The following is a 25,826-nucleotide window of genomic DNA, read 5'->3' as shown; positions in this document are numbered from 1 at the left end:
GTTGTGCCCTCTTCGTTAATTAGGCCATGGAGAAACACGTGTAGTCCATTTCCCAAGGGCTCAATGATTTCAGACAATTCTTCGCTAAGTTAGTCAATATATGCAGGCGACAACAGTTCAGAAGATTCGGAAGCAAAATAGGCAACAGAGTAATATTGTTAATGGCATTGTTAATTTGTAACGACTTATAATATTACAGATTCAGTTTTATGTAGACTTCCAGTTGGCAAATGTAGGTCCAGGCATTCTTCTGCAAGCTAATAATAGTTGGTTTGCTTTAGCTACGTGAAATTTGTTAAATGAGGTTTTAGTTGACCTGTAGATATACCCTATAGTATATATAGTAGGCTGCTTGGGTTGTGTGGTTTCATCTAACGCTTGCTTCCTACAAAGATTTGTGTCAAGGTCTGGGTTTTCTTTCGCTACATGCTGTTTTTCAGCCGAAACTTCGCATATATTAGAACGTTTATCTTTTTACAATTGTATAACTTAAGTTTGTGGCGATGTACCGCTTAGAAGTTCCTCTTTATCGCAATGAAATTGAAGAAATCAACAGTGAGACGAAAATCATCGGAGACATTCGTCTTTGGCATCTTATCGGATTGTGTGTGGGCGGCTTGACCATATTAGGTGGGTGGTCATAATCTAAACTGCCCGTATTTCGTTGTTGCTATTCCATAATATCCCTCAACGTAAACAACATTTTTCGTGCACATAAGACCAAGGTTTCTTTGGAATGTTTGGTGTTTTATATAAGATCGTTGGCCATTAACGAGTGCGTATTGTTGTTCTCAGTGATCGCATGTTGTTGCGTTTGCAAGTGCAGAATTCCCCGCACACGACAGCAAATAGAAGAAGAGCGCATGCAGGAATTGCGTAAATTCGACCGACTTCTATCAGCAAATACCAATTCAGACTATCGCAGCAGAAGTAAGGACTACGTGTTGGTAGATACAATGGCTTTATGGTTTAGATTAGGCTACGCGTTCTGTAGGTTTTGTTAGGAAATCCAGATAAAGAATGTGACAAGAATGCACCTTTAACAACTAGGACTTAGCGATTGCCCTCAAACAATCAATTTTTAAAATCTAAGCTATTATTAAAATACATGATGAAGTGGTAGGTGGCCACAGTGTTCACCAATTTACTTTTATTTTATTTGCTTGCCTATTTTGTGCAGGTAGTTTCGAGTGCTTTATTGCATTTTATTTGCAGAAACTGGTGATGCCTTTGTAGGCGAAATCGATTTTTTGTATTTTAAAAATTAACCGACTGACGGTAATCCGAAACACTTGGTTTCAAACAGTTGTAAATCTGAAAATGTTTTAAATACCTAACGCCACAGCATTATCACACAAACACATTTGTGTTGCCAGAGAAATGCAATAAACTGGTTGTTATTCAAAATACAGTTACATTCCACGTGATTTTGTTACAGGGCAGTCGTTCAGAAGGGATACATACAGTTCCAAACGAAAGTCCTCTGCACAGCCATCTTTGTCAAGATCAGTAATTCTTTCCAGAGCCAACGATGAAACATGCGAAAGCACTTTGTCAACCGAAGTAAAAGTTCCATTATGAATTTCCTGCAACTTCTGAAAACAATGTGACGATGGTGGCTGCTGGACTAAAAGCCGTATTAATTTTGCCTCTGTGGTATTTATTATGTAGTTGGAGCTTCTTGGCCGCTGTTGCCAATTGCCCGCCGAGCGATCTTGACAAAAAAAAACAATTTCATTGCAAATGAAAAAATGGCGATAAAAAATAATTTTAGATTGTACTGTCGCCTGTATTTCGTGATTTCGCCTGTTACGCTTTAAATTGGCACTGCGTCTGCTCCATATATTCTTCGCGTTTGACTTGCCGCTTTGGGCATCAGAAAAATACACAATTTTTAAAAAAGTGTTTGTAATGTTGTTTTTCACCGAAAGGACGAGGCCATCATCAAAATATGACAGTAGACCCCGTGGCAACTTTTGCGGATGCATTTCTCCGTAAATTAATTTCGCTTGGTGGCGCTCCACAGCACCATCGTATTTTGATGGACTTTGTGCGAGACAGATACAAATCATTCCTGGAAAGAACTGGTCTTTTGGAATTGGAATGCTTACTTTCCCACCTACTCGTAGTTCTCGATAAAATAGGACTGTGTGCGCTCAAGTAAACCTTTGTATGTATTTACCTGTGCTGCTGAAACGTACATTCCAAAATGGGGGTAAACCCCAACGCTTATATAACTTTGCTGGTAGATTTTCAATTTGATTGAAAATTTTATAGTGGTTTTGTATACGGTTGTGTGAGATTCAATTATTAGATCAATAAAAATGATGTTAAATTTTTTATTTTTGGTGTTAGATAGCAAATAGTTTCGCTTATAATGAGATTTAAAGTTCGAAAATGTGTTGCACTGTTTGTCTTGGCCTGCCTGTTTGTTGTTCTCCTGACACAGTTAAGCAAATCAGCATCAGGTCGGACAATAGCTGGTCGTAACAATCCTGATGTAGTCGACATGGGACAATTTCAAGATGCCCTACAGCCAGCACAAAGAATTGAGGATGGTATACCGAACCAAAATGACCAAAAAATTGACTGGCATAACCAGGCAGCTATATCAGCCGACTTGCATCGAACAGGTATATACATCTGCAGTAAGATATGTTGACTTTTGTGATTGTATTCATCAATACTTTTTATTGTGTGACAAGTTGTTGTGCAAATCAGTGCATTGCCGTTGCAATTGGCAGCTCATGAAATAAAACTTTCAAAATTACAAGGATTCTGCTCAATAACCCAATGGTTTTATGGATACCCATGCCATTTTGTTTCACATGTTTATATGCTTTCAAGGTTTTTTCTGCAAAATAAAATTGAATTGAATTCTACTCATAAGCAAGCCCAGACTCAAATTCTCATGTTTTTCTAAGGACCCGGTGAGCAAGGCGTTGCTGTTCATGTTGAAGGAAACGAGCGAGGCCACAATGCTTATGTTGACAATGGTTTTAACATTTTGGTCAGCAACAGAGTGTCTTTAAACAGATCCCTGCCTGACATCAGGCACCCCAAGTATGTTTACAAATAATTGTAAGATTGTATTTATATTTTGCACAGTCTAAATTTTTAAATATTTTAAGTGTATTAAAATGTGGCTGTCAACACTAGAGTTTTGTGTGCCTGGGTCTGTTCTTAACACTACCCGGCTTGTTTTGCTACATATGAATTAACAAGTAAAGTTTTCTTTCCTTATTTAGTTGCAGAACACGTAGATACCTTGCCCACCTGCCTAACACATCTGTGATCATACCATTTCACAATGAAGGCTGGTCCACATTGCTACGTACCATTCATAGTATTTTAAATCGATCACCACCTTCTCTGCTACATGAGATTATTTTAGTCGATGATTTTAGTGCCAAAGGTAGGATGTATGTTTTGTTTGTAAGTCTTAATATACATATAACCACAACAACCTTATTTGAAATGGCTTGGCAACTGCTTTATACGCAAAAACATTCAAACCCCACTTTTTTGTCAGATCACCTAAAAGCAAAGCTGGATGCCGAATTGAAAAAATACCCCAAAGTGAAACTGCTGAGGACAGGACAACGGGAAGGTCTAATTAGAGCAAGGTTGACTGGGGTGAACTATGCTACTGGACAAGTGATTGTCATCCTTGATTCTCACGTTGAGGTGACTCACAACTGGTTACCTCCACTACTTGGTGAGTAAGTGTATGTCGGGTGCGGAAAGGGGCGTGCTGTCAAGTATCACCATATAGGAAGCAGTGCTTCCTTCCCATACCTTGGCACTGCTGACTTTAATTGGGTAAATGCATAATGACTGTGGAGAGTTGGAATTAAAAAAAAAATTGATTTATTTTCTTAAATGCTTTGGTGTGTTTTTAATTTGCAATAATGAACAGCATCACACCACTCTATTGCACAGTACAACAATCAATCGACTTAACCGGCACTACATCACGAAAGTTGTGCTTTTGTTTTTCCTTCTTGGCATCCATTTCTGCACATATCTCCTGTACCACATGAATCTCTGTCCATAAAGCATAGCCAGTGCAGGGTACATCCAAACGACCGTGTAGCTGCTCCCTTGTTTGTCCACCGCTTCTTGTGCATGCATGAAGCTATGAGATAAGATCTGTCGCTTATGTTGCGTGGTTATCTCGTTGCCTGCGTATATTTGTCTAAAATTTTCATGATTTCCAACAAGCAACTGCTGCGTTCGTGTAGTGGAAGTCTCTCGAGTTGCTTGCGGGCGAAGCAAAGGAACATGGTTGTATCACTATCTCCATGGTCCAAGTCGAAATCTAATCGATAAACGACGATTTTTCTAACTAATTATCGTGTACGAACGATACGTATATTCATTACAATGTGTCTTCAGCAAACATTATCCAGACTTTTAAAAGATGAACGACTAATGTTATATGCTTAACGAAAGATAGAGTTAGGCGTTCGCGAAACCCTTTCCCCACATATTGATGTGTTGGTGATATTGTCACGTAAAATTTGTCAAAATTCGTTACTCGATATGTGGGTATTCTTTTCCTGTGTAGGCGACGATGTGGTTTGTCGCTTTGTTGATGACGTCGTAGGTGCTGTGACGTCATCTTTTCTGTTCTCGAATCCACATTCCTCATCACGGTCTGGCTCCTCCTCGGTTGGGCACCTGACGAGTCAAATCGCGTTGACAGAAGTTCCCGACAGATCCTTAAGCGTGTAACGTGCAAAATGGCGCACCTTGATTGGACGTGCGGCTCCAGGAAGCTCATGGCGTCGTAGAGGTGCCAGGAAGACGCGGTGCCGAGAAGGTGCATTTTTCTCTCCTGCACGTACCTCTCTCTTGAATTCTTCCATAGTCGCTTCGCCTCTGGAGCTTTTAATACAATAAGCCAAATGTTTAGCATAAGACTTATTGTTATAAGGCAAGGTGCAACTCCTCTGTACCTGAAATTCCTAACTCTTCCCCAATTTCCCGCCACGAACTCTCCACCTCACCAAAATCCTTACATTCCGCATCGCGGTTGTACAAGTGCTCGTATTTTTCCACCTCTAGTATTACGACTTCTTGCAAGAGACTTGTTGACGTCATAACCACGTGCGTGGCCATGGTCGTGTTGTGTTTTCACGCGACTTCTACATTGGCCAGATCAGCTTTAAAAACAAGTAATCTATGCAACGTTCCTTTTCGCGCACCTGAAACCCAAATTCAATCAGTATTTTGCATTGGTATGGCACTTCATGGCATTTTTTCTTGGTTAAGTTAAACAAAAAAAAGCTATTATGCTACTACATTATGTGCAAACGTTTCGAACACGACAGCGTCCGTCAAAATCCTGCAATTTATATCACGTGACAACCGGTTTCGGTCGTGATCGTCTAAGAATTGAAGTCATTAACAAGTATCCTCAACTTTCTAGTTGCTGGTGCAAAAATCAACTTGGTACCTCTTTGAGCATTTCCACATATAAATCTTTTACTTGAATGCACACTTTTGCAGGTTATTTATCAAATAACTATAGCTTGATATCACTTAATAAATATAGACCTCTGCATATTTCTGAAGAAAACTGTTTCACCTTCAAATGCACAACAGAGCTGAAATTTCGGTGACAAAACTACTCGATTCGTCATTTGCATACAAGCTGTAAAAGTATTGCAAAAGTTAGTCGTCGTCACAAACGTCCTCTCTGTCTGTTAAATCTCCGGTGTTGCGGATATTTGCTTGGAGCGTATACAACCCTTTTGGCCTAAAATTCCGCACGGTCTTTGAAGGAAAAACGCAAAAGCACATCCACGCGCAGCAGATGCTTCAGAAAAGAGAGCCACTTCTTTGGAGTGATTGTGCAATGCGCGACGCCTGGGAGCCTGCTCGCGAAAGGAGAGAGGCAATGAGAAAAAAGGGAAAAAGGGGGCGGTTTAGAAAAGAAAAAAGAGTCTACGCCCGACTGGTGACGAACCGTTTCATGTAACTACAAAAATTTCTTGTGTTGCAAAAACTACCTCGACTGCTGGTGTTGTTCAGTGCATTGGGAACAACGTTAAACATTACCACCAAGTTATTCTTAATCCTTTTCCCTCTGCGTCGCTGATGACTTTTGGTTCTGGGTAAAGTTGAATGGTCAACTTTCTCCTTAGCTTCGGTACACTTTCTGTGGTTTTGGCATTTATAACCTAAGCTCCAGGCCCACTGATAAACTATACCTTACACCAATGCTTTAAAACAATTTTGTAAATTTACAATGTTATAAAACCAACGATATCGACGCAAAAAAGCACGTCTTACGAAACGTCCTTTTGCTGCAGAACCAATCGCGTTGGACCGAAAAGTGGTCACGTGTCCCATGATCGACATAGTGGACAAGGATGATTTCCACTACCTCACACAACCTGGAGACGCGATGAGGGGGGCGTTCGACTGGGAACTCTATTATAAGCGGATTCCTATTCCAAAGGAGATTGCACCCAAAGATCCGAGCGATCCGTTTGAGTGAGTTTCGCTTTGGTTGAATTGTAATGTTGCCCTTTTCATGGCAGTGTGTGTTAGATGTATTTTTTCACGTATTTTTTTAATTTTTTGCCCTTTTTTTACGGTTGATCGCTTAAATTTGTTGCTAGTTCAGGTTTTATTGTAATTTTCTGGCCTAACACTGCGTTACTAGCATGTGTTGCAGTTGGCAAAAAATACCGACCGCTATGTTTACACTTTAAAATAACTTTGACGAAACTTTAAATTCTGTACCCACAGAGACCCTGTAATGGCGGGCGGTTTGTTTGCCGTCAATCGTCTTTATTTCAAGGAAATCGGCCAGTACGACCCTGGACTTGAGATATGGGGCGGAGAACAATACGAACTTTCGTTCAAGGTAAAGGAATCGACGAATCAATCATCTTATTCCACATTTTTTACTCACTTTATAGTGAAGTTTCAACGTGCAGTCATAAGGCTGTGCGTTTAAAGTAGCCTAATGCTTGGCATAGTGAGAAAATAAGTGCACTTTTCTACCTTTGTTATTGTTTAGGTTTGGATGTGTGGGGGAAGAATCTTGGACGCCCCCTGTTCTAGAGTCGGTCACATTTATCGTAAGTTTATGCCATACTCGTTGCCCAGAGGAACCAACATCAACAAGGTAAACTATTCGATATTCAAGTAGAGGTTCATGGTTTGTTGACATATGAAACATATATATATAGAAAGCATTAATGTCATACAACAATTGTGGTTGATACAATTAATATTAGTGTTGTTCTTTACATTTACATTATTAATGTACATTTTATTCTGCCTCACTGTCTGATGAAAGATTTTTATATGTATTTGGTTAAGTATATATAAAGTGTAATAAGTAATCTTGAAAAATCACGTGTTTTAGACGTAACCCACACAGCCCCCATAGGACTCCGTATAACAAACAACAATCACATACGAAACCTAATCAGAGTTCCATGTTTGTTAGCCAAGAAAAATAACCCCACACTTACATTGACGAAATGTGTTCAGAACTTCAAACGTGTTGCGGAGGTGTGGATGGACGAGTACAAAGAATATTTCTATAAAAAACGACCCTACGTCCGCGATATACACCCAGGACCATTGGAGAAACAGAAGCAACTGCGTGAGACTCTGCAGTGCAAATCATTCGACTGGTTCATGACTGTGGTGGCTCCCGACATTGTCAAACACTACCCTCCTGTTATGCCTGAGCCAGCTGCGTGGGGAACGGTAAAAAATATTGTGTGTTTCGCCTTTAAGATATACACATTTTTTTCTATGGTGGGTTTGAGTGTGTTTGAAAAAACTAGTAGGTTTGGCTTGGTGACTTTTATCATAAAATATTTCTATCAATACAAGAAGGCTGTTTTGGCGAAGGCTGCTGCATAGCAATGGAAACTTGGTGTTTATAAATATTGTTGCCAGAAGAGCCGTCTTGCATTGATAACATGCCTGGCCGCATCAGTAATAAATTGATATGATTGTAAGATGGCTGTGTTAAGCATATAAGTTTTGTTCATAACAGCGTGGGTCTTTTTCGAAATTAGATGTCAAACCGTACGACATGGGCGTATCCTATTTCTATCCAATAAGTTACTTCGCAAAAATAAATACGACAAAATACTTCAAATATGGCATCCTAACGTGATCACTCCTATACATTTAGTTAGTGTCGCTCATTTGTTTCTAAATCCAATTTGTGTGTTCACAGCTCATCAACGAAGGTACAGGTTTATGTATGGACACAATGTACCATCCACAAGGGGGCCCGGTCTTGGCGCTTGAATGCCAACCGAAAGGAAAATCGGAGCAGGTTGGTCGATGTTGGAACCGAGCTCTAAACGGTGTTTCTCATAATTTTTCGCGCAACTGTACCAGATTATTTTGTGACCTGTCGGGAAATAATACCATGCAACAAAATGCTGCTAACATTCGATCAAACACAAAACATTCATTTAAATGTAAAATCTACAACGAGATGAATGTTTTCCAATTTAACCCCTGGTAAACCTGTGGATTGATTCTGGGAATCATTTTCCATTCTGTTGCAAGTGGCCCTGACGATTTCCGCCTTATTTTAAATATGTCCACTATATCAGAAACTTTAGTTTCAGGCTGAAATCTGTCAGTCTTAGCAAGTTAAACACCAAGATTGACTGACGGATTTCACCCTGGTAAACCTGCTTGCTTCCAAGCTACCGAGAGCAAAGTCCTTCGCTGACCTACGCTGTTGTCGCAGGAATTTCTTTTGACTTGGAAGGAGGACATACGACCCGGTCCCGACGTTCATACGACGAGGAAAGTTTGTTTGGACGGACAAGGACTCAACCGTCCATTACTGGTGTGGGAATGTCATGGTCAGTACGGGAACCAACTGTGGAAGTACAAGGTAAGGGAAAACCCAGCGAGTACGGCATTGTTGGGAGCCTGGGAATCTTTTTGGGCCAATCGACTCTAAAATGAACAGTTGGTTTAGTGTGTACAGTGTAATGCAGTCGACGAACTCACAGCCGATTTTTTGTAATGGAGAGTTGGGATAATCACGCATTCAGATGCCATTTTGTCGACTTTTGCATCTTCGCTGTGACTGTTACATTTAAATTCTACAATTATCTGAAACATTCACGGGAAATTGTCGACACGTGAAACTTGAAGGGTTGCGTATTTATCACATACCACATTTCTCGTAATTTCTGCACAATACAATATTTTGTCATATTTCCGTTGCCAACCATGTTTTCTTACCCTTCTTGCAGCCCGATCTCAAGCAGTTGTACCACGGAATAACTGGACTCTGCGCCTCCGTGGAAGAGGACACCAAGAAAGTGACCTTGCTTCCTTGCAGCTCACAGGCACCACTACAGCGATGGACTTGGCAGAACACGAACACTCAGAAGTTAAACAAGTTCAATAAGAAGCTTAACGAACCGGCGTGATAACGTATTATGTTCTTTCTTTCTGGTGTATTTTATAAGCCGGTGGTGGCCCGGGTGCGGTCGCGGTGTTTTTTCGAACTGTTTTTTTTTTTTATTTGATACATGACACCTTAGTACCAACGTAGTTGGACGTTTCGTATATTAGAATATATTGCGGAGACCGAGTTGTGTGAATTACATTAGCAAACATTTCTATTTACGTGTTCCATATTTTATTTATTTATTTTCTCTTGGCTAGATTTTTGTGTTGATTCGTTGTAGCGACCAACTGTTTACTCGGTCATTGTACTTAGCGGACCAACTTCTCTGCGGCAGTATTTGGTTCTGTGCCCAATTTATAATTTTGTACCTAATGTACGTTTCGCATAGACATTCTTCGGATTCATATTGCAGTGTGGGATTTGTAGAATCACATTTTCTTGTCTGTGGATAATTTACGTCATACTCTCTACATGAACTGAGCCAGCATATAGTGACGTCATTCATCTTTGCAATATCTTTCGTATACGGCTTTACGTATCCATTATTCGCCACACGTTTGCTAAAACATGTAATCATCTTTCCGATACCCATTTCCTACTTATAATTAATTTCCGTGGCGGTCTTTTCCTTCTTGTTATTTAGCGGTTAATTTTAGGATGAAAAATAGTGCAGCGTGTATCCATTTACTCCTTGCCATGTGACAGCTACAAATTAACAAATTCTCAGTGTTTTTTTACATACAGGGTAAAACAACACTATGCGCTTTAATCGCTTTTAAGTATTCCGCACTTTAGAGAGTATGTCTTTCTTCAGGTTGAAGCTGGTGATATATGGTGGGTATATCCACAATAAGAACTACCTATACCACAGCACCCTTTGCTTAACTTCCGTTTTCGTGGAAAACTTCAGTACTGTTTCTGACCCATTTATAATTTTTTAACCCTGTTTGAAAAACACTGGTTTAATATCTGCTGCTGTATTGTGTATCGTTTCCATGTTATTCCGTTTTTACTTTTTAAATGTGATTTTAATCCAACTTAATGCTACAGCCAGAAAGAATTTAACGACCAAATTTTATTTACAATATTTTTCGTTCGCATTCGAGGTTCCGCCGTTTCTTGTGTGATAGAAAATTTTTAATCTTTTTCTGATCAGTTCATCCACAAAATAACACCATCTTTTCGTCCATTCACTAACAAACGTCTTTCCAAACTTGTTTATACTTCCCTAAAGGTCCCCATAGTATGTTGTTAACATGTTGCCATTTGTTCCTAGCATTTTGTCTCTCTGTTGACTTTGTTTTTACTAAAGCATTCATTCTTCCCGCACAAATAACGCTTGTTGTGGATTTGAAAGCCTTAGCGTACTAGCGAATTTTAAATGCTTGACGTGTTGATTTTAGATATAGGTACTTGCCGATTTGTTCGACTCTCACAGTTTTAATTGTTCTTAAAATTCGTGCAAATTTCAGGACAAAATTGTACCAAAGCAGCAACTTCGCCCTTGCTTGTTTTTTCATATTTGTGCAGTGAACTTGCGGTGTCGAAATACAAAAATAAAATTATCATTGTATACTTGTGTCTAATATTTATGTGGGGGTTGGAAGATCAAAAATAAGTTTTAAGCTACAAGACTGTTCATTCTGGTGTTGACGATAATTGTTGGCAGCTGGAAAAATGCTGGTGATATGCAGGCAATTCATCCTTTTAATTAGCAAAATCGGAGGACACGTTTGAAGCAATTTCGTCGACAATAAATATGTACATATCTATCTGTAGCTGCTGTGACTGCCAAGCATAATGTAAATTTTTATTGTTGCTATTTAGGTATGAAAGATTTTATCAAAAAATAATGCATTGTGTGGGTTGTCTTCATTGGGGGTCTTGGAAAAACTAGGGCAGTAAGTCAACCTGTCAACGCAGGCGAAAAGGCGCTTTAATAACTGCTTGTTGCAACCATTCGTGCTGCAACACTCAGAAAACATCCACGTCAATCAAATAACGTCACAACAGAATAGGGCGGCGCGTCTGGGCGACATTCATAAGCGCGATTTAAACGCCAGCACACGCCGGGCTCGTTGGTGTGGGCCTGTAATCCGAACGACTTCGGAGGCTTGAGTTGGAGGACGGCTTGAGATTGGGAGCTCTGCGGCGTCTTGACCTATGTCGATCGGGCGTCCGCGCTAAGCTCGGCGTCAATATGGAGACTCCGGGGTAGCCCAGAGCATCCAGGTTGTCCAAGGAGGAACGAACAGGGCCAGGCCCGAAAGGGAGCAGCCAAAAGTTCCCGCGTTGATCAGTAGCGGGTTAGCGCCTGTGAATAGGCGAGGTGTCGTAGCCCATTCGATACAGCAGGACCCAACTCTTTTTTGTTTTGTGTTGTTGTTCCAGGCAAACTTTACTCCTCAATTCACTTGCTGTATTTGCAACGTTTCTGGCCCTAAGTATTATGGTGTTTAGGTTCGGGCCCAAGTGTGGCATGTTTAATTTTTCCTTGTTACAAATCTTGTTTTGCTGTTTTGTACCTAAAAATACTTGCACATTTTAACCTTTTTGTAGAGTTACAAAACAGCAAATATCTGTATTTCATGGGCAACGCGTTTTCGTGCTAAGAACGCTTAATGCAGTTGCACGTGAAAGCAGTATGAGCAGCAATAAGAAGAAGAATGCCAAAATAGGATGGACAGAAGTGGAAGATGGACATTACATTCTCAGCAAGGGAAATGTTTTGAATGTTTCACTGAAGTGTGTGCGTTTACATGTTTGTTTGAGCCAAAAATGCTTTTATTTTAATGAGTAAAGTCTTGTTACTAGTACAGATATTACATGAAAAATGTATGGTAATTTTAACTAGTTTATCACATGGTAATCAAGTATTTTTTACTGGGATCTATTGTTTTCACAGAATATATTAACAAAGTTTTTAATTTACAGCAGTACTTCAGATGAAATTGGCATTCAAGATACATCTGCAGTGGTTGATGCATTTCCAAGTTTCATTAAAGACTCTGTATTCTATGGTGAAATTGTCGGAAAACCAGAGAATGGTTGGTATAAAATTGTTCGTTATGTTGGCTTTTACTTAAAAATGGCGGTACATATTGTTACCCAATTTACTTGGGAAAGGTGATTTGTAAACATTCAATCTTGAATTAGTTTGAATCAAGGTTGTAAGTTTCTATCAAAGTTTAAACCTATTCTTGTTTTTCCTGATGAGAGTGTATGTTTAAAATATCTGTTACATAGTATTTTACTGCTTTGACTAAACAAGGTTCTGACTTGCAGATTTAAAACTCAGTGATGGGATGAACGAAGCTATTATAAACCTAAACCCACTTACAATGCAAATATGTGGGATGAAGATAGGTTGTCCTATAATTGTCTTCAAATTGATGGATGGCTCTCCCAAAGAAGTCATTGCACTGAGAACTTGGCCTTCTGCGAAAATTCCATTAGGTACATATTATGCTATGTGTGTGTTCACAAAACATGTATATTTATTCTGTGGTATTTTCTGTATGCAGTATATTACTATTCAAACTAATGATGGCATATTGTTTTCAACATGTCAATGTTAATAACAGTATGGGCCAGTCTTTTTATTCTCAAACTAATATACTTTTCATATACCTATACACACATGTATATATATATATAAGATTTGATTTTGGTGAACTTTAATGCTGACTACAAGACTGATAAATTGCTGGTTGTGTAGGCAAAGTAGGTTTGTCAGAGAGGCAAACACAAATGCTTGAAACACAAGTGGGGAACTACCTTTATGTGGTTGCGCCTGAAGAGAAATGTGTGAATGCTGAATCGGTCCAAATGCGACCGTTGTCTGTTGCCAAGGACAGAAAATCCTTTTACAGTTCCAACCACTTCAAGTCATATCTATCAACTGTGCTGGGTTTGTGCAAATATCTGTTTGATACTACTATGTTTTGTGTGTTTACACACACTTTTTTTTTTAAAACAATTTAAGGTAGTAATTATAAAAACTCAGTACATCTCAATGGTGCTAAGGCAGAACTTAATGATATGCAACAAATTATTCATGATAACATGACCAGTTAAATATTTTGTGATGTTATTTTTGTTATAAAAGTTTTGTCTTATGTTTAGTTATCAAACTAATTTTTATTTGAATGTAGACAGAATGTACATTGTGGAAGGCCAGATTGTTGAGGTCAACTACTTTGGAAAGCCTTTCCTTTTCCATGTAACGGTTTCAAAGCCATGTTCGACTGCCAACAAAATCAACAACACTGTGAACATCGAAGAACAGTTATCTACATTAAGTTTAAGTACAATTGAATCAGGGGATTCTGTTCATGTTTCGACGCCAATCAAAAGCTGTACTGACAGAAAGACACAGTGTGATCATTTCCAGGATATTCATTCTTTTCGAAAACATTGTAAAGTTTTCATGATAACCAACAGGACTGCTGTGGAGTTGAAATTCAATGAAGAGGACAATTCGTTTTGTGAGGAGGACAAAAGTTTGGAAAAATCGTTTGTTAGTTTCCAGTCAATTGGTGGATTAAAGGAGCAACTTCAAATCATAAAAGACATTGTAGTATTTCCTTTGCAATCTCCTGAAATTTTCACTGCCAGCGGTAAGAAAAGTTCTTTTCTGGTGCAAATTTGTTTGTTTTATTTCTAATTTTTTTTGTATGAAAAGTGTATTTTCACAGAATTTGATTTTCAGGAATCCGACCTGTTCGGGGCCTTTTACTCCATGGTCCACCAGGAACGGGAAAGAGTCTGTTGGCAAGAGCAGTGCCTCATGAAGCCAAGTCGCAAATGATATTTATCAGAGGGGCTGAAATTATGAGCAGGTAGTACACTAGAGTGCCAAACTTCAAATTTGATGGCCTAATTGTTCTACCACAGGATTTAAGGACAAGGCATATGTTTTCTATCACATATCACTTTGCGTTTTTAGATTTCTAGGTGAAAGCGAAAAACAACTTAAATCCATATTTCAAGAAGCAAAATCCAATTCTCCCTGTGTGGTTGTTATGGACGAACTGGACACCCTTTGTCCAAAACGTGAAACGTCCAGAACTGACGCTGAACGAAGAATCGTCGCCTCACTTGTCAACGTTTTAGACGGTAGATATGTTAACAGAAATAATAAAATAATTTCTTGCTGTTGCCCAACAACAAACATGTTACTATTAGTGGGACTAGAAATAGAAACGAGTTAGAATGTGCTGTGTTCCGGTAAAAATCCCGGCGGGACTCGACAAGTTCCGATAGATTATGATTAAATGTTAATATCGTATTTACATCCGAATATTATTATGTTTCTTTTCAATTTTGGTGTAGTCCGATCGGCCAGTATATAACGCTACTTCAACATTTATTGTAGCTTTTTTACCAACTTGGATCCCCAATGGTTTCGAACCAACCATAAAAACAAAACACAATAAGTTTTGTGCAATTCTTGCTGCCAATCATTGTTAATTCAAAAAGCTGTTTTTCTGGCATGAACTTACGAGATTTTTTGTTACAACCGACGTTCCGTCTACCATCCGGTGAGACTTTCTAAGGGTTTTGCGGCAACCAGTCGTCATGTACATAAACACCAAAAAATGCAAGAAAAAAAGACAAAAATAAGTTTTACTCGTACGATTTCTGTTTCTCCTCATCGCCAGAACTAAACTCTTCCCCGGAAAACAGTCGTGTGGTCGTCATAGCAACAACGAACCGGTTAGATTCGGTCGATCCGGCGTTGAGAAGAGCGGGAAGATTCGACCGCGAAATAGAAATCGCAATCCCAACCGCCTCGGATCGTTGTGAGGTTTGTTCAAACAATTAGTTGAAAATTTTGCCAGAAATTAAAACATAATTAGCGTCAGACCATCAGGTCGTAGCCCTTGATTATGTCTATTTCTTACTTGTGCTAAAACTGACTGTCCAGATAGCACATAGCAAACCAGAACATGACTGAATTTAAATCGGTTGTTGGCTTATAGTGCTATTTTACTGCCAGACATAGTAATTAGTAGGAATTGTTCTTCGGTCACATAAGTTACGAAAGTGTTCATTGTCACCAACGTTTCGTCCTCCATCCGGCGGGACGGTTATTAGCTTGTTTTCCAGTTTTAGAGAAGACTGTCAAATTGTTTAAAAAAATCACCTCAAATTCTCCTTGAACAGATTTTAACCAAACTTCTGGAAAATTGTCAACATTCCATCAGTGATGAGGAGATACGTAGACTTGGTGAATTGGCGCACGGTTACGTTGGAGCCGATCTAGCTGCCGTGTGCGTGGAGGCGGGCATGAGCGCTATTAAGCGGATGTCACAACAAGGTACAATAATACAGACGGTGGCGCTAGAGAACTGCTGATTAAAATTGAAAATGGAATTTTGATTTAACGTTCATCAACTTTTGGCTGCTGCAATAAAACATAAGTTTTGTAGGTAAGGATGAGGGTGATTCCCCTTCGCTATGCATCACTGCGGATGATGTAGAAGCCGGTTTAAAACTCATTCCTCCAAGCGCAATGAGGGAACTCATCGTACAAGTTCCGCAGGTGTGTTGTTGGTTTAACGTTAATTGGTTCTTAGTTGATAAAATCTCGAAGCCCGGGTTTCATTCTTGGTTGCAGCGAATGGTCGTAACTGATTTCCTCCTATTTCGATGTTTTTTGGTCCGATATAGTGTGACGTCATATCCACGACAAGTGTTTCATTTAAACGTCATCCGAGGGCAAGAGTACATGCTGAAGTTTTTAAATACCATTAAGTTATTCGATTTTTGTGCGACATATGTGTGCATATATTTCCTAACCCAACTACTAACAATATCAATATTTCAAATGCATCGTCCTATCATATATTTCTCTCAATGAGGTATGATTAAAGCGCAATTTTTAACGTCAAATAGTGTTGAATGGCAAAGTTGGACACGACACTTGCATGTAGACGAGTACTGTATATGTCGCAGCATCTGAACAACACCCAAAATCGCCGCTGCTTTGGTCAGACAAAACCAAAAACCAATTTTACAGTTTCTACAAAAGCGGTTGACTTTTATGTTTAAGCCATAGGCTGTAAATACTAATTAACAATATACTTTAGGTAAGGTGGACCGACATCGGTGGGAACGAGTCGGTGAAAACGAAGCTCAAGCACGCCATCGAGTGGCCGTTGAAGAACCCGGAGGCGTTTTCCCGACTCGGCATCGATCCGCCCAGGGGCCTCCTCATGTTTGGGCCTCCCGGATGTTCGAAAACCCTCACCGCGAAAGCGCTTGCAACCGAAAGTGGTTTAAATTTTATCTCCATCAAGGTACGGTTATAGGACAAATAATAAAACACATACAGGGAAGATACTATGACACCGGGTCACAAAGTTTTCTCCAAACTTGATCCACATATAAGCCTATGTAACATAGAAATCTGTGTGGATGTTAATGCTATAATTTGGTGTTGTTATACAACTCAAATATATATCAAAAATAACAGGTGGTTGCCCTGTTTACACCTAATCATTAAAATTCGCACAGATTTCTGTTTTACACAGACTCATATGTGGATCAAGTTTGGCGAAAACTTTGTGACCCGGTGTCGTAGTATTTTCCCACATATAGCTGATGTGAAATTCATTCAAATAAAATTTCTTCAGCAATACGGGCTATATTATTCGCCCTAAAGATTTACAAAACCTTGCGTTATGTTCCTAAGTGGTTAGTTGTACGAAATGTGTTAGGAAATCCCCGGTATATAGGTGTGTTGTTTTGAGCCACGTGTCTGGGAGTAGGAGAAAACCAGATGTCGTGGGTTCGAATGCCGTCCTAGTTGTCGTTACAACTAGTTTAATTTCGAGTGCTGAGTAACCGCCCAGCGACAAATAATCACTGACCAATGTACACAAAGTTGCACCTAAGTCCACTGTTAATGAAATAACGATTTGACCAAATGCAAAACTATTCAGGGACCAGAGTTGTTCAGTAAATTCGTGGGTGACTCCGAGCGCGCTATCCGGCGGATTTTTTCCAAAGCAAGGTCGGCTGCTCCCTCGATTATTTTCTTCGACGAACTTGACGCTCTCGCAATCGAACGTGGGAGGTAAGTTTGTGCGCGAAAATACGAATCAAATATTAACAGTTGTACCGTGTCATCCTATACGAATAAAATACAGAAATACGTTGTTCGTTGCACAGTGTTCGCCAACGGCTGAAAGAACATGGCCAAAATGTAGTTTCGTATACTAAACGTTTTGCTGCCATTGTTCGTAGCAGGAACAACATTTATAGCTCAAAATGACTTCGTTGTTCAGTTGATATATTCTACCCCCTATGTCTGCCGCCATGCCTGCCAGCAACACCAAAACACTGTTATACGTAACTACCTCAAAGCAAATTTGTGCCTACTAGGTGGCACTCGCAAGTTGTGTGTGCAAACAAATTGCATATTGGTAAAAAAAAAGTGGTTTCCAAACTATGGATGATATTTGATGTAAATTATGTTTGGCACATTTGCTGCAAAGTTTTCTACGCCATCGCTCTCGAGAGTGAAACACACAGGGGTACGTTCAAAGTTGTGTGCTGCAAATTGAAATTATTGGTCAATTCCACGCCGCAGCAATCGCAGCGGTTACCGTCAGGCGCTTGAACATTAATCCTTTCAAAAACAAAGCATATCCACGCCGCTTGGTTATGTCATAATCGGATTAAGCGCTTGATCTCGCCTAAACGGATGCAGGTGTTCGTTGCACGCGCCCCTACGAGGCCGTTTTGGGCCCTTGTGGCCACTTGCGGCTCGCGACGCGGCCCATAAGTGCCCGATGTAGTTGGCCACTTATATCCTTCACCACTCAGCCGCATCCGCAGCCGTTGGGCTTTTCTGAGCCGATTACTCGTTATAAGTTGTTAAAACCATGAGGGTTTGTAAATTGATTGACGGGGCCGAAGCTTTGTAGTTTTATGGAGGATGGACTGTGATAATGCCGCACTCGGAGGCTGCGGTAACTGCTGCGGTAACTGTGTGTGGTTGATTGGGCGTTATGGCGCGATCAAGCGGTGCTGCTCGGTGAATAATGCGGCCCTTCGGAAAATACACACGATTGCAATTAAAATAATGACTGAATCATAGTAACTTATTCCCGCCTCTGTAATTTGGGGTTTCCGTAAAAAGAAAACCTTCTACAACCGACTACATCACCTAAGAAAACAGCGGCAACATTTTGGTTCAGTAGGTCCAGCCAGTTCTACTTGTCAAAAACATTAAATATCGTGATTTTACCGTTGAACAATTAACAAGCCGAGCAGTGCTCACATATTTTTAAGCATCAAATTAAGTGTAAAAAGTGATCGGTTTGTTAACCTTTAAACTTGTAAAGGGCTGAGTTGTAATATCGGGTGCGATAACCTTATGCTTGGGTGAGCAAATACTCGCAAAATGCTCGACTCCCCACTTCGTATTCAATCGACCTTTCGACGTGCAATAAAATGGCTTGAGCGCGTATTGCCTGAGCACTCTTGATACCTCCGTATCTCCGCAACTGAGCACCTCTCCAATGTTTCCGAGAGCCCTGAGCACCCCACTGTGCTGCCGGGCGCCATTCTACTGCGCTAAATGCGATAAGGCGTTATCAACTACGTTTATTTATTTGCATTTCCCATATTTCCTGTGTGCGAACCTTTACATCAAACAACGTAGATGCGCTTTTGCTGTTTTGACTTTTTAAAAAGTGTGGTTTCTGTGTTGTTATTAAATATTTCCCCACCCCCGTGGCAAGCTCGTTGTTTGTCACGTGTGGAAGGTTGCCCGGGCGATCTGGCCGCTGATTGGCTTGGCGCCAGTGAGAAGGGTATAGGCCAATTGCTGACCGACGTATCAACTGAAGTGTCGCTTTATGCTGTTTGTTCCCTACTTGAGGGGTGTTTGTTCCTGCCAGTCCCCCTCCCGCACTCTGCGCACGTCGCCACATTTCAATTCGGTTTATCCAGCTTTCAAGAGTTCCTGTTCTTTTGTTGATTCTGTTGTTATTTGTACCGGGGAAATACATCCGGTCCACACTTAACAAATAGTTGTTGAGTTTGGTTCAATTGACGTGCTCCGGTATGAGTTAATTTGGTTCCGCTGTACTCTTTAGACATGTTTTTGACAATTTGTTGGTATTCTGTTTCTTATTTCCCAATTTTAGCTTCGCTTGTCATCAATGTTTAGGTTTTGACAACATAAATATTTTTATTGTCAATACATTTGGAGTTTTTTTCCTGACACATTGTACTCGACCCCATTAAGGCTGCAAAGGTATGAGGCCGACAAAAACCCTTTGGTGACTGATTGCCCATGTCGCAATCCGTCCATAGCACGAACTTGGTGCAGAAACCACATAGGAATCCCATGTGCATCGTATATCAAGGCATGGTCGTTTTTAAGAGTTTTAAAAATAAGATGTTGAACAGATCGCGAAACCGACTTTCACTTTTCCCACAATCCATCATAATAATGCGGCAAGCTGACCACACAAAATCCCATCAGCCCAACTCATTACAGCGCCCTCTGCAGTCCTACAGTACCGCACTGACCGAGGTCACAGCACCATTATGACGTCACAATTTGTTTGTTGTTCGCGCGATTTGTTCCTGTCTCACGAGTGTTTCCGCCACTTGACCCGGTACTGCGACTCAATATGCGTTGATACAAGCGACTCGTCCGCTTGCCACGCTCGTTGTTTGTCTATTATTTGTGCATTAGGATTGTTTGCCTCCTTTGTGGTGAACTATTGTGGTGAGATTTTAATTGGCCCAGCTGAAAAGGCTCGACCTTTTCGGTTTCTCGTATAACAGAGATTGCGACATAGAGGGTAATTACGCATGGAAAGCTTGAAATGCGGTTTCTGTATGTTTGTGAGATTGATGCAACGTGCTGCTTCCCTTAAACGCCGCAAGTTTTCCGCATTCAAAGCGTTTTCTGTATGTGTAACTCCGCACTAAAAGTACTTGTTAGTGAAATCTCGATACAAATGAGTGTGTTTCGAAACTGACCAACTCAATCGTGTTGTTTCTGCCTACTGTAATTTTTGGCAGGGAATTACGCAAGGTGTCGGTAGAGAGCCACAAGGTTCGTGCACTATCAAGGCGGGTGAATGGCAGCATTGGCCAACCAGTAAGATAAACCTTATGGGAATGTGTAAGTAAAACATATTGGTTAAAACACGGTCAAAATACATACAAACTTAATCTACAAGCCACTATTTCTTTTTATCATTGAATGGTTCTTTCCCCATATTTCAATATATATGTGTATATATACCGTATTGGTTGTTGTATTAGAGCCAAATGCATTGAAAAATCGTACTGAGGGCAGGTTTGTTTCTTTTAAGTAAATGATTCGCGATGAGGAAAACTTTATTGCAATAAACATTTGATGTTATGAACACATAAGGTTGTTGGGAGAATCGCCCCCCTGTGTTACCAATATTTATTGTATGCAGTGGGAATGCGGTAGCGGACAGAGTGCTGGCGGCTTTACTAACCGAGATGGACGGTGTTGAACGTAGACGTGACGTCATTGTGGTGGCTGCCACGAACCGACCTGACATGATTGACAAGGTGAGTGACGTCATCGCCAACTGTTCGGTGTTTTGGTATTGTTGCCTTGTGCTTTTGTAGGGGGGTCGTAAGTGCATGTAAAATCGCGTGTTGGTGATCAAGCAAAGCAACACGAAACTTGAAAAACTTTTCCTTGTTTCAAAAACTTGCTTTACGTTTTGTGAAAATTACCACTGAAAACATGGCCGTAAACAATAAAAAAAAATAACTTTTTCGCCGCAAAAAAGATCCAAGTTTGTGTCGTATGAGGTGATCTCGAAATCACGGTTCCGTCAAGCTTGTTTTTGTGCCTGAAATGACCACTGAACATCTCACGTTAAATTCTGCGAACACCTCTCATTAAATCTTCACACGAACGACAAGTTCAATAACGGAAAGTTCAAACCACCTCCCTCCGCCGTAGACCCTCTGTCTGTGTGTTAATTTTAACCTCCCGTCACGAACGTTGGAACTTCAAACGTCGGAACGTCTTGTGTGGTCGCTATTTTGGCGTTAAACCGCATCCGATGATCGCAAACCGACATTCCCGGTCCGTACAAATAAGCGCCGCTTGCAGAACGCCGCGGTTGATGATTTCTCTTGAAACCTTCAGATTTTTAAGCTTGGAGCGAGATTTTGACTCTGCTTGAGGTTTCAATAAAACGCAGACCACCGGCGAAATTTTAAAAAACACGGTCTACGTGGCAGGTTGCTGTCGATGTGTAACGAGGCGATGTTATTTTCGTACTTACTGTTTGCGGCGACGAAATCAGAAGGGAATTTTCGGAACAGCCACTATGAACACGATTTTTTCTTTTTGGTAGCATATTCCAACCCTCTAATAAAAACAGTGTTTTTAAACATTTTTATAATATTTTGGTTTCCGATTAGTGAAATACATTATAAATTACCACAGCTGCACTGATGAGACCTTATGTCGAAACTGTGGCCCTATCCACAGCTCACTATAAAAAATCATTATTGGCTCTATTGCTTATACATAATATATTATATATGTATGCATTGTTTTTTTTTTGTCCTTAAGTATGTGGTAATTTTGGTAATGAATGTAGTATTACTATTTATACAAAGAAAAGGCTTGCTTGTAGTGCACAGCAATGAAGGTTGCTAAACAGAGCGTTGTTCTCACTTTGAAAATACAGCATGCACTGAATTACCCAAGTACCATTTTTGAACGCGTCCGACGTTAATTCATGTTTACAACACATCAAATCAATATGAATGGCTCCATGTATTTAGCTTAATTGCAGTTTAAGCAAAAGTTGTCGCCCGTCGGCACTTGAAAGTTTCAAAGCGCATTAGCAGTTCCGCCTCTGCAACCGTTTATTAACTCATCACATACTTTTAAATCCACATTCCCGAAAGAGGCATATCGCCGTATGCTTTCATTTCTATGTGTAGGCCGCAAATCGAAACCTTGACGATTATCGCTCAGTTCTTGGTGTAAGTGGCCACTTTGGTGGGCATTTGTGTACTGCCAGTCTCACAAAACTCCTGTATTCGGCCGACTTAAATTCGCATTCCGCCGTCAATCATTCCTGGTTTCCCGCCACACAGAGCTTTCATACTAACGCGTTGTGGTCTTGAAAATTAATTAACCTCTGGCTTATCAGTCTCTGTGCGGTCGTAACACTAAATGAACTGTATTGCGTTGATCTTTTCGAGCGTTCGCGTCTTCCTATGATCTGGCGATCGTTTGATTACAAGATGAACGTACTAACATTGGGTATTTGCTTGTAATTTGTCTTTGTCAGTGGTAGTGGAACGGTCGGTATCATGAAAATATCACCCGGATGCCCTTTTTTCTCTATCTTTGTAGTTTACGTGTGTGTGGTGTTGTAGAATAACGACTATACTGTACTTAAATACAGTTATGTTTTTATATGATTTTCTTGCATGCTCCGTGACTAATTACTTCCAATGTGACCACGTGACTTCTGTCCATATCCGAACTGGTGACGTAGTCTTTATTGTGGAAGGAATCTGTAGATAGAATAATAAATTTGCCGAACCACGCAATATTTGATATCTGACAAAACGTGGTAATATACCATTTGAATGACGCAAGCACAATTCTTTTTTCGTTCGATTGGTGGTACCTATTGGTACCTAGGTTGTCCTTTCTACGCGTCCCCATTCGTTATCTTAATGCGAGGAGACAGAAATTACATTGAGGCCGTTTCAACAACCGCGAAACACGTAGGCAAAAGGACAAACCGACTCACTTCGCAAAACAGACTTGTAGATTTCTAATCTCCCGTCTCCGCTCACGCAAGCCCAGCAGTTCAAGGTGGACGTTTATAAACCTTCTTGCTTCCAACCGACGCGAAACACACACGTTTCACCAACCAGGGTGTTCCCCTTTGTCGTATACGGTTGGAAAATTTTCCATATTAGCACGTGGGTAAAATATGACAAACCGTATGTTGGCGCTCGGCCACTACTTGTGCGTGTTTACTGGTGGGCGCACAACTAAGTTCGCACCTGTTTTTTCCTTCCCGCCATTTAGGAACTTAAAAAACATCCCCATTTTCACGCATGTCCGCGTGCCAAACAAAATTTGCAGCTTCTTGTCCTGGGGTATAGTGCCCGTAGTATCACATTTTATCCGAGGGTTTTCATTGGTTCATTTTTTCAAGTGTTCAGTTCCAAAGTTAGCTTAGACTCCGGTGTGTTTTTTCATCGCTGTAGATGCGTGAATTGACTTTCTGTATTTGAATTGACTTTCTGTATCCTGTTGCGTGAAACAAGCCGTAATCTATGCCAGCTTTCATATGTCCCAAAAATGATTAGCCGATTCGCAAACGTGTAATTACCTGATTTGCGCCAAACGCGTATATAAACAAGGGCATCCCGCACTGTTTCTATTCAAAATCCGGAGAGAATTAACCGTGTTTTGGGCGGATCAGATTCTCTACCACGAATCATCAATCGCAGGTGCGCTGCGTTAACCTTGTTCTATTTCACCTACAAAAAAGAGGCCATGACTTAATAACCCATTGTCTTGGCTCGAAACCACATGAAAAATGTCTGTGTCCGCTCGTAGACCGTCCTGTCGGTCTTGTTTATATAAAGACCAGGTGATTCACCGTTGCACAGGAAGATCTTATCAGCGTCCCCGACCCTAAACGACTTAACCAATCCATCATGAATGAGCGGCCGCCTACATGTTGATGATATTCCAGCGGTGAGTGACTTTGTAGATGCGGACATATGCCCGGAAATATCGCCACCTTATCAGGTTTGTTGTGAAACCAGGGAAGCGGGGCTTTGTTGTCACTTTCTGGCCCCGTATAACGGAAATGAGTTCTGAAAATGAACTTTGAGTTATCGTCGGTTGATTGAAGGGTGACGTAACCTGTTGAAGTTAAGTGCTTGCAGCGTCGTAATCACTTAATCTTCACATACTCTGTCCCGACAAGATGTACCGGTTGTTGGCAACATTACAGTTCAAATATATACTGGTCGTCATTGTATTGCGATTTTCTGCCGTCATAGCTATAAAATGAAGCTATTATTTTATGCAGCGTTTTATAGATCTATCTTAACAATTTGGTTCCTACCAGTTCATTGTCAGTGTTACAGATTTGTGGTGATAATTTTGTCAATAAAAATTAAAAAAATATTGAAAACCCATTTTCACATTTATTTTAAACATTTTTTTATCTAAAAATCAAAAAACGATTTCTGTAAAAAATTATTAAAAAATCGCATACAAACAAGCAATGTTAAATGTTTTTGGAAAAAAACACTGTGGCTAATGTCCGTACAGTTCACCAATCACACTTTTTTTTGCAAGTACAGAAACGCATATCAAACAATACTTCTTGAGTGCGCCAACAAGGCATGGAAGCCGATAAAACTACAGGTGAGGCGCTCAGCGGTTCCCACGATTTCGAAGCCAAAACACCATCAAAATCCCAATCACCCATTACAATCGATCGCGCTTTCAAAACACCGGAAACGCGAGTGCTAAAAAAATGCCGTGCCATCTCGCGCCGCGCGTTAAAGTCGATACGCGGCTGAAGGCGAAACCAAAAAGGGTGAAGCGTCCGTTGCTAGCTAAAAATGCGTCCCGACCGCTGTAATTAACGGGCCCGGCGCGACCGAGCGTCCTTCCTAGCAACCGACACTAATGATTTTCAACGGCTTCCAGGGTGTATTAATGCCAGCTGCGCTTCGACTGGGCCCAGCACGCTCCCCTGAAAGGTTCCGTTTCCTGCTGTGCGAGCCTGGTGATAATGTGCTAAGTGACGGTTACTCTCTGCTGTTGAAATCTCGTTATATGACCTCTAACTTCCGAACGGCGGGAGATTGAAATGTTTTGAAAGTTCGCTGTTTTTTTCCAACGTGTTATTTTTGTCATTGATGATTCAGAAAGGTGTTTTTGATGGCTGGCCGCATATTTGGCAACAGTAGTCCATTCTGTTTTACCGATATTACACGTAAAATGAGCAAACAAATGTTCGCGCTTAGCAAGCAAATTTACCCAAAGGTTTTTTTTTGAGATGAAGCGGACCCCCGTATTTCGTAAAAATACACTTGCCTGTCTGAACGTTCCAGTTGTCTACTATGCTTTGGAACCTGTGGTTATGGAAATTTGTTGGTACTTCGCAACATAGCGTTGCTATTTATTCGCTAGGTGGAAGTAGTGGGTTATCGTGTTGTAACTGCTACTCTGTATTTGCGGAATATTGTAGAAAAGGACCAAGGTTATCTTTTAAGGATCAAAAGTGCAGAAGACAATACCTGATTTTAAAATATTTAACAAATAAAATCCTTTTTATTTTGCAAATGAACGCAACGCTAACCGACAACACATACA

At 40.5% G+C, this 25,826-nt stretch overlaps 4 protein-coding genes across 4 annotated transcripts in view; 3 read left to right on the top strand and 1 right to left on the bottom strand.

Annotated features, from left to right (window-relative positions):
* Positions 1 to 503: 503 nt before the first annotated feature.
* On the top strand, positions 504 to 1,581 carry LOC145910764 (uncharacterized). The gene is made up of 3 exons (XM_082997968.1): positions 504 to 630; positions 796 to 930; positions 1,439 to 1,581. The coding sequence occupies exons 1-3, from the start codon at positions 504 to 506 to the stop codon at positions 1,579 to 1,581; spliced, it is 405 nt and encodes a 134-aa protein (XP_082854094.1).
* Positions 1,582 to 2,359: 778 nt separating this feature from the next.
* On the top strand, positions 2,360 to 10,989 carry LOC145910532 (polypeptide N-acetylgalactosaminyltransferase 10-like). Its single transcript, XM_082997685.1, has 11 exons — positions 2,360 to 2,633; positions 2,925 to 3,063; positions 3,249 to 3,415; positions 3,533 to 3,718; positions 6,321 to 6,504; positions 6,763 to 6,880; positions 7,037 to 7,144; positions 7,516 to 7,737; positions 8,219 to 8,320; positions 8,747 to 8,896; positions 9,264 to 10,989. The coding sequence occupies exons 1-11, from the start codon at positions 2,378 to 2,380 to the stop codon at positions 9,441 to 9,443; spliced, it is 1,812 nt and encodes a 603-aa protein (XP_082853811.1). The 5' UTR covers positions 2,360 to 2,377; the 3' UTR covers positions 9,444 to 10,989.
* On the bottom strand, positions 3,932 to 5,124 carry LOC145910594 (uncharacterized). Its single transcript, XM_082997781.1, has 5 exons — positions 4,962 to 5,124; positions 4,755 to 4,890; positions 4,541 to 4,683; positions 4,185 to 4,321; positions 3,932 to 4,138 (listed from the first exon to the last, which is right to left on the bottom strand). Exons 1-5 carry the CDS (start codon positions 5,122 to 5,124, stop codon positions 3,932 to 3,934), a joined length of 786 nt encoding a protein of 261 aa, XP_082853907.1.
* Positions 10,990 to 11,991: 1,002 nt separating the features above from the next.
* The window catches only part of LOC145910323 (ATPase family gene 2 protein homolog A-like), a 32,064-nt gene continuing 18,229 nt past the window's right edge, over positions 11,992 to 25,826 (top strand). The window contains exons 1-13 of the mRNA XM_082997395.1: positions 11,992 to 12,169; positions 12,359 to 12,471; positions 12,710 to 12,880; positions 13,143 to 13,334; positions 13,579 to 14,043; positions 14,136 to 14,265; positions 14,373 to 14,542; positions 15,088 to 15,233; positions 15,593 to 15,746; positions 15,859 to 15,971; positions 16,519 to 16,728; positions 17,374 to 17,507; positions 20,884 to 21,001. Coding sequence (XP_082853521.1) covers positions 12,069 to 12,169; positions 12,359 to 12,471; positions 12,710 to 12,880; positions 13,143 to 13,334; positions 13,579 to 14,043; positions 14,136 to 14,265; positions 14,373 to 14,542; positions 15,088 to 15,233; positions 15,593 to 15,746; positions 15,859 to 15,971; positions 16,519 to 16,728; positions 17,374 to 17,507; positions 20,884 to 21,001 — 2,217 coding nt within the window. The 5' untranslated portion in view covers positions 11,992 to 12,068. The remainder of the gene's footprint in view (positions 12,170 to 12,358; positions 12,472 to 12,709; positions 12,881 to 13,142; positions 13,335 to 13,578; positions 14,044 to 14,135; positions 14,266 to 14,372; positions 14,543 to 15,087; positions 15,234 to 15,592; positions 15,747 to 15,858; positions 15,972 to 16,518; positions 16,729 to 17,373; positions 17,508 to 20,883; positions 21,002 to 25,826) is intronic.

The sequence above is a fragment of the Ascidia mentula genome, chromosome 8 (assembly GCF_947561715.1).
Source record: "Ascidia mentula chromosome 8, kaAscMent1.1, whole genome shotgun sequence".
Lineage (NCBI taxonomy): Eukaryota > Metazoa > Chordata > Ascidiacea > Phlebobranchia > Ascidiidae > Ascidia > Ascidia mentula.
This window is presented reverse-complemented; position numbering and strand designations above follow the sequence as displayed.

Bases quoted from the DNA above. Each gene is read 5' to 3' on its own strand.
- LOC145910594 (XM_082997781.1), bottom strand. From the start codon at position 5,124: ATGGCCACGCACGTGGTTATGACGTCAACAAGTCTCTTGCAAGAAGTC. The intron at 4,891-4,961 runs GTACAGAGGAGT...TTGTATTAAAAG, and splicing joins GGAAGAGTTAGGAATTTCAG to CTCCAGAGGCGAAGCGACTA. The intron at 4,322-4,540 runs GTAACGAATTTT...TTTATCGATTAG, and splicing joins AAAGAATACCCACATATCGA to ATTTCGACTTGGACCATGGA.
- LOC145910532 (XM_082997685.1), top strand. From the start codon at position 2,378: ATGAGATTTAAAGTTCGAAAATGTGTTGCACTGTTTGTCTTGGCCTGC. The intron at 3,416-3,532 runs GTAGGATGTATG...CTTTTTTGTCAG, and splicing joins CGATGATTTTAGTGCCAAAG to ATCACCTAAAAGCAAAGCTG. The intron at 8,321-8,746 runs GTTGGTCGATGT...CTGTTGTCGCAG, and splicing joins CGAAAGGAAAATCGGAGCAG to GAATTTCTTTTGACTTGGAA.
- LOC145910764 (XM_082997968.1), top strand. From the start codon at position 504: ATGTACCGCTTAGAAGTTCCTCTTTATCGCAATGAAATTGAAGAAATC. The intron at 631-795 runs GTGGGTGGTCAT...TGTTGTTCTCAG, and splicing joins GGGCGGCTTGACCATATTAG to TGATCGCATGTTGTTGCGTT. The intron at 931-1,438 runs GTAAGGACTACG...ATTTTGTTACAG, and splicing joins TTCAGACTATCGCAGCAGAA to GGCAGTCGTTCAGAAGGGAT.